Raw genomic sequence first — 13323 nt, forward strand, 5'->3', positions numbered from 1 at the left:
TTTAATGCTGTAGCTATATCTTCATTACAAGTTTTAAACAATTGGGAACTTATGCACAGAACTTGTGTGTATAAAAACACACGTACATACATGAAGCACTCAGGTGGAAAAGAAGTTTTATTTGGTTGACCATCCTACCACCACCACCACACTGCAAAAATACCTCATCTTGATGAAATCTAACCAAGCGTTATTAATCTTGTATCAAGATTAAACAATCTTGGTATTCTTGTCAGTATAAAGATCACTTTCTTGTAAAATCATTTGACTTATGACTCATTCTGAAAACAAGCCAATTTGTCTGCTAGTGCATTGAGTGCATTTGTCTCGATAAGACTCCAGTCCTCTAAATGAGTCAAAGTATTCTTAAATTAAGTCAAAATGATATTTCCATAGAGTGCTAGGTCTTCATACTTAAAAGAAGATCACATTTTCTGATCTTAAATATAAGACTGATAACACTTGGTTAGATTTTATTTTTTACAGTGCAGTTCACACCTCCACTCCACCCCCACCTGCCCTCCCTTGTGGAGTTTGTGCTATTGGAATTATGGCCACAACCACCTGTGGACCATCAGACGTGCAAGTAACGACCATTCAAATGGAAGTTCCTCCCACAATCCTTTGTTATTCTCATTTGCATTCCAGTCCCTGCAGCTGATTGGCTCACTTTAACTCCGAGAAGCTATTGGAGCAGGAAAAGAGACTATATTATGAACACAACAGACTGGGGTCTAAATATTGAAATCAAACTGTAAGGGAGACACTGGGATGCACTGATACTATAATTATTCCCCATTTTGTTCTCATATTGAAGGACTTTTTGATGTGAGTCCTTTTTCAAAAATAACCAGCCTCAATAATATTCTGACATGTCAGGACCAGTTGGATCATTGGACCAGCTCACAGCAGTGAAGAGGGAGAGTGAAGAAGAAGAATTTGATGATTTCCTACAAGAGCTTTTGTTTACAACTCCAAAGGAGGAAGAGGAGCCTGGACAGGATCATGAATATAAGACTGAAATATTCATGTCACCATCTGAGGAAGTTAAAAAGGAAGAACTATCGGATTCAGCAAAAAATGATCACACCGATTATTTTCCAAAAGGTGAGATTTTCAACAGTTTGTATTATGGTTTAAACTAATCATATTAGTGTCACTTTGTAATCATTATCACCTGATATATTGTAATGAGATTATGTGAAAATCTTCATTTTCTTTATTTCTGATGTTGTAGGAGACATTCAAATGATCCATGCTAACAAAAGAGTGCACTCTGAGATACAAGAAAACAAAGAGTGTCATAAGCGCTCAAAGGGTCAAACAGCTAAAGACAAGCAGCATACTGGAGAAAAGCCACATCAGTGTTCTCAGTGTGGAAAGGCATTTGGTTTTCCATCTCATCTCAAGAGACATCAGTTGATCCATTCTGGAGAAAAGCCACATCAGTGTTCTCAATGTGGGAAAACCTTTCCTAGAAAGGCTGCTCTGATTAGGCATCAATGGATCCATGTTGGAGAAAGGCCACACCAGTGTTCTCAGAGTGGAATAAGATTTGCTAGAATGTCTGATCGTACGATTCATCAATCGATCCACACAGGAGAGAAAACATATCAGTGTTCTCAGTGTAAAAAAAGATTTAATCAAAAGTCTAATCTCAAAAAGCATCAGATGATCCACACTGGAGAAAAGCCACATCAGTGTCCTCAGTGTGGAAAAAACTTTGCTCAAATGTCTCATCTCAAGGATCATCAGATGATCCATACTGGAGAAAAGCCATATCAGTGTTCTCGATGTGGAAAGGCATTTACTCAAAGGTCTGCCCTCAGACAACACGAGAGAATCCACACAGGAGATAAACCACATCAGTGTTCTCAATGTGGAAAATCCTTTGCTCGATTAGGTTATCTGAAGGATCATCAGAGGACCCATACTGGAGTAAAGCCATATCAGTGTCTTCAATGTGGAAAGGCATTTACTCAGAGATCAGTTCTCAGAGGACACCAGAGAATCCACACAGGAGAAAAACCATATCAGTGTCCTCAGTGTGAAAAATCTTTTGTCCAAAAGTCCGATCTCAATAATCATCAGATGATCCACACTGGAAAAAAGCTATATCAGTGTCCTCAGTGTGGAAAAAACCTTGTGAGAATGTCTCATCTCAAGAAACACCAGATGATCCATTCTGGAGAAATGCCACACCAGTGTTCTCAGTGTAAAAAAACATTTGCTCAAAAGTCTCATCTCAAGTATCATCAGATGACACATTCTGGAGAAAAGCCACATCAGTGTTCTCAGTGTGGAAAAGCCTTTAATCGCAAGAGCAATCTAAAGAAACACCAATCAAAAAATACACCGTGTGGGAAAAGGCCTTTAGTCCAAAGTCTAAACTGAAAAGGCATCTGCAGAGTGGAGTTTAGGTCAAGAGTATGTATATGAACTACATGTTGGCTGGTTGTGTCATGCTACTGGTTGAGCATGAATTTGATCAAGTTTAACACATGCTATTATCGCTTTAGATAATGCTGAATCTATTCTATGATGCAGCCTTTGCCCAGAGGAGTGTGACTAGCCTTGAAGGACCTGGTTTGGCTAGAGCCACATTGTTCTGTTACCAGTGTACTTGCCCACTGCCTGAGGTTTTGTTTCCTTTTAAGGCGAGACACGGCAGGTGAAAACATCGTTTTTGTGACCTCCGGTCAATTTCAATATTTTGTGCTAGTTTGCTACCTTAGCATGTATTCTACCACCCTACTACAACAATAAAGTCCGATTTGCACATTTAGGTGTTTATTTCATGACATTTTGTCTACTCGCGCCTATATATGTGACCCTGTAAAGCGGAACCAGTCGTTTTGGTAAAATTAATTAAATTAAGTTATTGTGCTCACGTGAACGGCCATAAACTAAGCTTTCCAACGATATGTATATCGAGGGTATTACACAAACTATCGCTAAGATAACAGCATCCAAAGTTGACATGGTTCTCCTGTCAGGATATGCCAGAAGAGGAGAAATCACCTTTTTAAGCGGCGCGTGCACAACGGGAATGACAGTAAATGTGTTGAATCTTCGCCGGGTTTAACAGTCAAAACGTATGTTTTTCCGTGAAATGCGTTCACAATATGAAACTGTAGACTGTTTACAGTCGAATTAGGCGAAAACGTGAAATTCAACATTTTAACCCGGAAGTTTGTTATTGTTGATTTTCTCAAAATAACGTTGTGCGCAAAACGACTGATTTCGCTATGAATGGTCACATATTTCTCCTAATTTTACCAAAAGTTCCCATTCTAAAGTGTCATGTACTACCGCGAACGTGATCCAAATCATATCATGTGTGATACCGTTGGAAAGCCCTTTTTCTCCTGAATGACGCTATGCAATCCAAATATGGACATTTCCTTTGTATTAGCAACCAATCGCGAAAGTTCAAAGGCTTAGAACGTATCCCATTGGCTGTGTTTCAAGGCTGTTTTCTGAAAACGAGTTTCTTCTCCCACTCTGAGAACATAATCTCCACTTCTGAAGCACTTACATGCGCCAAACTTTCCAGTCTTATGCCAAACTATATTTACAAGACTTGTACAGAGGGGTTTGTTGGAATATTATTCCTAACCTGATATATATGATATTTTATGCTTAAAAACATGGCAAAAAACGATTTTTCAAGGCTATTGACACTATATGCTGATTTACAAGACAACAGAAGTAGATATCCATAAATCCCTCTGTAATTTTTCTCCCATCTAATATATTAACACAATGAAAAAATAATTTTGAACCTGGCTTTATCCAAAACTCAGATTTGGTATTTTGAAATATATGCAAATTAGCGCATATTTAATGAGATAATGCCTAATTAGCAGATTTAAACATTAAATTACAAAAAACTTGTAATACATTTTTTTCTAATGTTGATGTAAGTAATCAACTGGGGAAGTTTCATAGTGATATCTGCTAGTTAAAAAAATTACCCTATTCACCTGTAGTGTCTCGCCTTAAAGGGATATTCCGCCATTTTTGGAAATACGCTCATTTTCCACCTCCCCTCGAGCAAAATAATCGATATTTACCTTGTTCCCGTTCATCCAGCCATTCTGTGAGTCTGGCGATACAACTTTTAGCTTCAGCCTAGCATAGATCATTGAATTGGATTAGACCATTAGCTTCTCGCCTGCTAGCTTCATGTTTAAAAGTGACTAAGATTTCTGGTAATTTTCTCATTTAAAACGTGTCTCCCCTCAAGCTAGAAAGTGCAATAAGACCAACTGAAAATGAAACCTGGCATTTTTCTAGGCTGATTTGACATGGAACTACACTCTCATCTGGCGTAATAATCAAGGCAACTTGCACACTACTGGCACTACTACTGCTTGTTGTCTATGGGGACTATTTTCAGATGCTGCGTACGATATCACTGCGCCTATGGTACGTTTGCAAGTTGCCTCGATTATTACGCCAGATGAGAGTGTAGTTCCATGTCAAATCAGCCTAGAAAAACGGCAGGTTTCATTTTCAGTTGGTCTTATTGCACTTTCTAACTTGAGAGGAGACACGTTTTAAATGGGAAAATTACCAGAAATCTTAGTCACTTTTAAACATGAAGCTAGCAGGCGAGAAGCTAATGGTCTAATCCGATTCAATGATCTATGCTAGGCTGAAGCTAAAAGTTGTATCGCCAGACTCACAGAATGGCTGGATGAACGAGAACAAGGTAAATATCGATTGTTTTGCTCGAGGGGAGGTGGAAAATGAGCGTATTTCCAAAAATGGCGGAATATCCCTTTAAGCGGAGCTGTATCAGTGATGCCAGGCTGACAAGGTGGCACGTACGAACGGTGGAAGGCACACAGAACGGACGGACGGGCTCGGCGACTGTGTGGACTTCCTGCTTGCGACCATGTGTGAATTGCCATGATAGGCCTGGTACTGCGTCTGTGTACTACTGGGACTTTGTGCCTTGGGTTATGGTGCTGCTGAATCTTATGAACTTCCCTCCATATGGGTTAAAGGTGCCTAGGTGGAAGTGATACTTGTAATCAATTTGACCACTTTAGAGAAGATAATGTGAGCCGGATGTGTCTTTCCTTGTTCCACTGCCCCTTGCCTACCGAACCTCAGTCTCTTGCCGTCTGGTCACGGACGGCTCCAATTTCCCTTTAACTCTTACCTGTGACAGAATGGACTACATGAATGTTATGCAATGATTTTAAAATGAAATTTCCTTGATGAGTATTATGGGCCCTATTTTGGCGATCAAAAATGAATGAAAGAGTTTATAGACATTAAAGGAGTGGCAGTCCACATTCACTAATTTAATGCCTTGATTATGTGATCAGACGCTGCAAAATCGTTGTTCTTATTTTTCTTCTTTATTTTACCCACTGAAGTCTAATTCCCCCCTTGGGTATTTGAAAACTGTTCCAAACACACATCTGAATCTCTGTGATCCCTGCTATTTTTTCCTAAAAACATAAAAGTGACACTGTTAGAAACCTTGAATCTTCTAATTGGCAAATATATATGTTTCAAAATAAAATGTTCTGCTTTAATAATACAATAAAAGAAATAGGATTTTCAGTCCTCTCACCTGCAGCAGGCCCATTCAAATTCATTTACATTTGAAAGAGTCACTTAATTTAATCTGACTTTTTTCCAAGTTGTAGTAAAACTGTAACATTTTTTAACAGAAGTGTCATGCCCATTGAAGTTAAGTGGGCACGTGCCACCAGGGGGTCAGGATTTGACTGATTAGCTTCGCCGATTAGCAAGGCACTTCCTCGTCGCCATTTTCCAGAAATACATCATGTCCGGTGCCGTTTTCTCTGCGTTTTCCTCATGCTGATTGGTGGCTGTTCCACTCTCAGCTCATGCACGAGCTTAGTGTGGGCACGAGCTCTCCTTCTGTACCTTACGTCAATCAGTAACCTGGCACTTAATTGGCTAAGTAAAAAGGCACCGGAAACAAGCCCCTCGAAACGCCATGTTGAAGCCTGAAAAAAATCGTTCAATTTTGACAATTTTCACTAGCCTAGCATTCCCATTGAAATGAATGGGGGCGGGACTTGTTCACTTTCTCCAGTTCTTATAATACCTCCATGCGTGCCCCCTAGGATTTATCCTCCGATATTTTTTTTAATCATAACTTTCCGATTCTGCTCCATAATAATCCAGAGCCTATAACGACTCAAATTTATTCTTTTGGGTGTGTAATAAACGTTCTAAAATAGCAAAAGACTGGTCATCAGCCCTTTTCCTAAAATTGGTGTCTGTAGCAGCTATTCCCATAGGAACTCACATGCACGTTGAGTAAACATAGAACAATACAACTAGGTGAGTGTTCATTGAATGCGTGCATACGTGTGCGCATTTGCGCGACAGAAACCGAAACTAATCAGTGGCAAGCTCCGCTTCAAACTGTTGGATGGCTATTTAATTATTTAACGGCATATAGCCTAATAGAACAATGTGGATTCTTGCAACTTCCATTGACAGAGCAGAGACTGTATAATGCTCTACTGCATTTAGCATTGAGTATTGTTAAGTCACGTTTAATATAACATGGTCAAAAGACATAGCCGTAACATTGCTCCACAACTCAAAATAGGTGGGCGGTCACTCACGTAAAGTCACGTCACGGCAGTCAAATCCGATCTGGGGTGCGTTTCTAGAAGAGTTAGCAACGGCGTTGTTAAACCACTGTGGTGCGACGCAACTTGCGATCAAACAACGACAGTGTTACACCTGTTTCCAGAAAGCATCGTACTTGTGTCGCAATTCGCTACCTCCGGTGTTCGAACACCGTTGTTCCAACAACGTTGTTGAGGACGCAACGGCACATTTCATTGGTGGAAAAAGTGTCAACGTATAATACCCCACCCACTAGAAATTCTCTGTCACTGGATGCCTATCACTTGTCTTTTATAGATCCTCCTTTCCTTCCTCGATCCTCGTTCTCACTGAATGATGGGGCGGCAACAATGGGATAGAGGACCGAGGATCGAGGAGGGATGTTGAGAGGCACCCTCTATGTGTCGATGTGTCTAATTTAAACCCAAAGTGATTCATGCTGGCATTATCATTGCTATCAGGAATAAACGTAAACCTATGCAAGCACATAGCTGCTTAAGCTGTCCAATAGGCTATATGTACTTATTTGTGTGAAATATCTAAAAAATATATGTACAAAATATATATGGCCAAGACTAATTACAAATTATCACAATATTAATCAGTGTCTGGTGGTTCAGCTGTTGCATGTCAGTACATTGCGCGCGCGGCCCAAGTTCGCATCTTACCTCTCCATGTCACTTTTGAGTAAGAGCAGGCATACCACACACAACAGTAGGTTAGACCCTAAATATATTTAATTGCTTTACATCGAGTGGCCAGGAACACGACATCAGTTTAATAGTTCCACGACATTACTTATTAGGGTTATTTCCACGTTTCACTAGTCAGAAACAAAAGCATGTGTGATGCATACGGGAAAAGAACCTACGATGTTGTGATGATAAGCCACCTGCCTTAAGTACAATACTAATGAACGATATGCTTGACCCGAGGGTTTGCAAATATCATAACAGTAGCCTACCAAAACGCAAACCAACACGCAAATGAACGCAAGGTAACACAAGTAGCAAGAATGAGCCCAACGGTATTTTAATTTTGATTAGCCTACAGCATAGCGCAATCATTGAGTCACGAGAAAAACAACAACTTAGTGATTTTTGGTTGGGCGCTTGTGATTTTTGGTTAGGTGCTCCTGACACTGACGACATCACCAAACGGAACTCCCAAGGTACGCCAGAGGTGCGACTGCCCAGGGGCAGTCGTTCAAACGACCAAACTTTGCGTCCTTGTTTGCGATTGAGAGTTTGAACTACCTTTTCTAGAAACACCAAATCTAAGAACGACGGAGCGAACTCCCAAGGTTGCGACGCAAGTTAGCATACGACGCTTTCTAGAAACGCACCCCTGAGCGTTGGGAGCTGTTCAGACTGAGACGCATCTATCCATGTCCGATACGAATGCGATATGAAACTACCTCCTGGATGTGGTTTGCAACCGTTTCGCAAAAATCGGATTTCATGTGACCTGTCACTGTTCAGACTTCAAAAGTGACATCCGATACAAATCTGAATGGGCTAAAAATCGGATTTTGGCTGGCAGTCTGAACGCAGCCTTTGTTTTCTTGTTCCTCAGAGTGCACTCTTTTGTTAGCATGGATCATTTGAATGTCTCCTACAAAATCAGAATTAAAGAAAAAAAAGATTTTCACAAAATGTCAATACAATTTCTCAGGTGATAATAATTACAAAGTGACACTAATATCATTATTTTAAACCATATTACAAACTGTTGAAAATCTCACCTTTTGGAAAATGATCTGTGTGATCTTTTTTTTTTTGCTAAATCAGATAGTTCTTCCTTTTTAATTTCCTCAGGTGGTGATATGAATATTTCAGTCTTATATTCATGTATTCATGACCCTGTCCAGGCTCGTCTCGTCTTTTCTCAAATCATCCCACGAGAAAAATTAAGGTTTTCCATTGACCAACCTTTGTAATTTTAAGTTCCCTCCTCCAATTGACCCCAATTGCCCTTTTTGTGTTTCTATAGTTTGGTGTATGGCCATGCCACCCAGGCCCATCATATGTGCAAAGAGTGCTCATACATTATGGTATGTATTTCCATGGTCCTTTGTCTGTATCATTTGCATTCTAATAGCCCCTGCAGCTGATTGGTTAGGTGTGAATCCAGGGAGCTAATGGAGCAGGCACAGGGAGCATTGATATTGATGCATAAACATTGGAATGGACACATTCTACTAAAACAAGATGATCAACAGCCAAAATAAACCACAGGAAAAAAAAAAATAGAAAATGTAACACAACTGGGGTAAATGTGTGGAATTGAGGTATTACACACTATCTACAAAGAGATACACAATTGAAGTTCAAGACATGTCATGTCTTTATTATCTAGGAACTAAAACACATCAGAACAGGAAATTGTGTTTCTTGATGAAAATACTCATACAGTCATTATCAACCAAGGGTCTATTTTTGGACAACATCAAGTGTAAATCTTCATTTGGGAGTTAATTTGCAAATGCAGTAAATGTCTGGGATTCTGGTGGAGAGATAACACTCTCTGCCTGACATGTAGTGTTCAAGGTTAATTCACTTTACATCTACCAGTATCTGAGTGTTTTCTAATTCAAACTGTTATTTTATGGTATACGTTATAGTGATATGTAATGTCTCCTCATATCAAGTTTTGAACACATACTAATTGGAAACTTATATACACATACGTATGTGTATAGAAACACACAATGTACACTATATGAAGCATTCAGGTGGAATAGAAGTTTTATTCAGTTGACCATCCACCACCACAACCACACTGCAAAAACACCAACCAATAACCAAGTGTTATTAATTGTTATTAATTAAAGTGTTATTAATCTTGTATCAAGATTAAAAAATCTAGTTGGGATTGTATAAAAAACATACCTATCACTTTCTTGTAAAATCATTTGACTTCATTAAGAAGTTTAATTCTGAAAACAAGCAAATTTGTCTGCCAATGCATTAAGTAAATTTGTTTTGATAAGATTCCTTTAAATAAGTCAAAGTATTCTTATTTAATTAAAAATGACCTTTCAATTGATTGCTATGTAAGTATCTTCATGCTAAAAAACAATACCAAATAGATTTTGTTGAGCTTAGTATACCATTAACAATAATAACACTTGGTTAGATTTTATTTTTTTGTAGTGCAGTTCACACCTCCACCCACCCACACCTGCCCTCCTTTGTGGAGTTTGTGCAAAGATAATTAAGGGCGGAGCAAGATACTTCATGAGAAGCCACTTCCTGGAACCCGAATCGCAAGAGGGGGGGTCAAAATCCCCCTTTCAGAGCAGAGGCAGCAACTGTTCCATTGAAGTCTATGGACATAGATCAGAATTTCAACTATATGCTAAAATCTCCATTCTCTAGAGTTAGGAATGTGAATTTTGGGCACGGTTTCATGACCCTCAACCCCTTCTGACCACTTCAGGTACCTTTTTAGGATTTTTGAGCATTCCTGTCTGGAGAAAATCGACTTTATATCAGGTGTGTCCCTCTTGTTTATTCTGCTTATTGGCCGGTTGCTACGTACGCTCTACCTTGACAACACATTAGCCAGCCAGCTGAACCAAATCCTGATTTGTGCTAACGACGATCAGATGGCGCTGGGGTAACTTAAAAAGAGCAGCGACATATTTTCATTACTCCATTGATGTTTTTATTCAATTCCTTGAAATGTATGCTTTGTGTGTGTTACTTCCATATTAGAACTAATGGTAACACTTTACTTGACGGGTTCATTCATAACACATTCATAACAGCTGTCATGAACTGCACATGAAGCATTCATGACTGATTCATGAAACATGACTCAACATTCATACCAACACTTTCATGAATGTGGAAGACAAAACGACGAAAACTTGTCAAAATAAAAGTCCAACAATTCCAAAGAAGCAGGAGTTGTAGGAGACATTCAAATGATCCATGCTAACAAAAGAGTGCACTCTGAGGAACAAGAAAACAAAGAGTGTCATAAGCGCTCCAGGTGCCAAGCAACAAAGGGGAAACAGCTCAAGCAGATACCACCGGAGGTCCATACTGGAGAAAAGCCACATCAGTGTTGTCACTGTGGAAAGGCATTCACTCAAAAGTCTAAACTCAAGAAGCATGAAAAGATCCATACTAGAGAAAAGCCACATCAGTGCTCTCAGTGTGGAAAGGCATTTGCTCACATGTCTTATCTCAAAAGACACCAGCTGACTCACACTGGGGAGAAAACACATCAGTGTTCTCAATGTGAAAAAAGATTTAGTCAAAAGTCTTATCTCAATGCACATCAAAGGATCCATACTGGAGAAAAGCCACATCAGTGTCCTCAGTGTGGAAAATCCTTTGCTCAAAAATATAATCTTAAGGATCATCAGATGATCCATACTGGAGTAAAGCCACATCAGTGTCCTCAATGTGGAAAAGCCTTTAATCAGAAGAGCAACCTAAAGCAACACCAAACAAAAAATACAACGTGTGGGAAAAGGCCTTTTGTCCAAAGTCTAAACTGAAAAGGCATCTGCAGAGTGGAGTTTAGGTCAACAATGTGTATATGAACTACTGTCATGTTGGCTGGTTGTGTGATGCTACTGGTCTCTGTAGATAATGCTGAATCTATTAAAACAGTGGAAACATCTTGCCACCACCCTAAACATCTAAGACAGCATGAAATGCTTTCAATAAGAGTAGAAGGTACCTGAGTAATAATCTGTTAGCAGAGATCACACTTGTAATGGAACATGTAATCCTTTGTCATTGTGATTGGCATTCTAATAGCTTCTTTTAATGATTGGTCAGGTTATAATCCACGGAATAAATGGACAGGTGGACAGGTGGAAGGTGGAACTTTCCTTTATATCTCCAAAGGTTCCTTTAGACCTCTGGAGTCTAAATCCCCCCCCTGGGGATTTGAAAAACTGTTCCAAACACACATCTCAATCTTTGCTCGTTTTTGTCCAAGAAACATATTAAGTGACACCATTAGAAACCTTTATTCAACTAGTTTCCAAATATATACGTTTTAAAAGACAGTGAACCAATGGCACTTTGTAAAAACAATAAAAGAAAATCCTAGGATTTCAGTCCTCTCACCTGCAGCAGGCCCATTCATAAAGCCCATTCAACTTAATTTGCATTTGAAAGAAACACTCACTAAGTGACCCATTTAGTCAGACTTTTTTCCAATTTGTAGTAAAACTACATAACATTTTTATATGTTCTTTTTACTTATATGGAGCCAACACCGTTTTTCAAGGTTAAAACTTCAAAAGTCTTACGATATATGTATAGTGTCTTTTTTTACCTTTGACCTCTAACCTTTGAAAATTGTTTTTTAAATAGTTGTGTTTACACTGAATTAATAACACTCGGTTATTGGTTGGTGTTTTTGCAGTGTGGTTGTGGTGGTGGATGGTCAACTGAATAAAACTTCTATTCCACCTGAATGCTTCATATAGTGTACATTGTGTGTTTCTATACACATACGTATGTGTATATAAGTTTCCAATTAGTATGTATTCAAAACTTGATATGAGGAGATATTATATAGCATATATAGCAAATAAGTTGAAGTGTTCTTAATTAAGTCAAAATGACCTCTCAATTCATTGCTAGGTAAGTATCTTCATACTATACCATACCAAAACAATACCAAATAGATTTTGTTGAGCTTAGTATAACATTAAGAATAATAACACTTGGTTAGATTCAACTTTTGCAGTGCAGTTCACACCTCCACCCCACCCACACCTGCCCTCCTTTGTGGAGTTTGTGCTATTGGAGTTATGGCCACACCCACCTGTTGACTATCAGACGTGCAAGTCAGGGGGTCAGGATTTGACTGATTAGCTTCGCCAATTAGCAAAGCACTTCCTCGTCGCCATTTTCCAGAAATACATCATGTCCGGTGCCGTTTTCCCTGCGTTTTCCTCATGCTGATTGGTGGCTGTTCCACTCTCAGCTCATGCACGAGCTTAGTGTGGGCACGAGCTCTCCTTCTGTACCTTACGTCAATCGGTAACCTGGCACTTAATTGGCTAAGTAAAACGGCACCGGAAACAAGCCCCTTGAAACGCCATGTTGAAGCCTGAAAAAAATCGTTCAATTTTGGCAATTTTCACTAGCCTAGCATTCTCATTGAAATGAATGGGGGCGGGACTTGTTCACTTTCTCCAGTTCTTATAATACCTCCATGGTGCAAGTAACCACCATTCAAATGGAAGTTCCTCCCACAATTCTTTGTTATTCTCATTTGCATTCCAGTCCCTGCAGCTGATTGGTTCACTTTAACTCTGAGAAGCTATTGGGGCAGGCATATAGAGACTATATTATGAACACAACAGACTGGGGCCTCAACATTGAAATCAGACTGTAAGGGAGACACTGGGATGTACTGATGCAATAATGATTGGCCATTTTGTTCTCATATTGAAGTAGTTTTTTTTTTTTTTTTTTTAATAACCAGTCTCAATAATAGTCTGAAATGTCAGGACCAGCTGGATCATCGGACCAGCTCACAGCAGTAAAAAAAGAGAGTGAAAAAGAAGAATTTGATGATTTCCTACAAGAGTTTTTGTTTACAACTCCGAAACAGGAAGACAAGCCTGGAAAGGATCATGAATATAAGACTGAAATATTCATGTCACAACTCGAGGAAATTAAAAAGGAAGAACTATCTGATTTAGCACAA

The 13323-nt window shown here is 39.2% G+C and overlaps 1 protein-coding gene across 1 annotated transcript; it reads left to right on the forward strand.

The window, feature by feature from the left end:
- The first annotated feature begins 1563 nt into the window (after window positions 1-1563).
- Window positions 1564-2523, forward strand: LOC134078971 (zinc finger protein 25-like). Its single transcript, XM_062535135.1, has 3 exons — window positions 1564-2032; window positions 2201-2288; window positions 2520-2523. Exons 1-3 carry the CDS (start codon window positions 1564-1566, stop codon window positions 2521-2523), a joined length of 561 nt encoding a protein of 186 aa, XP_062391119.1.
- The last annotated feature ends 10800 nt before the right edge of the window (window positions 2524-13323 follow it).

This window comes from Sardina pilchardus, chromosome 4 (assembly GCF_963854185.1).
Source record: "Sardina pilchardus chromosome 4, fSarPil1.1, whole genome shotgun sequence".
NCBI lineage: Eukaryota > Metazoa > Chordata > Actinopteri > Clupeiformes > Clupeidae > Sardina > Sardina pilchardus.

Bases quoted from the DNA above. Each gene is read 5' to 3' on its own strand.
- LOC134078971 (XM_062535135.1), top strand. From the start codon at position 1,564: ATGTCTGATCGTACGATTCATCAATCGATCCACACAGGAGAGAAAACA. The intron at 2,033-2,200 runs ATCAGTGTCCTC...GAGAAATGCCAC, and splicing joins CCACACAGGAGAAAAACCAT to ACCAGTGTTCTCAGTGTAAA.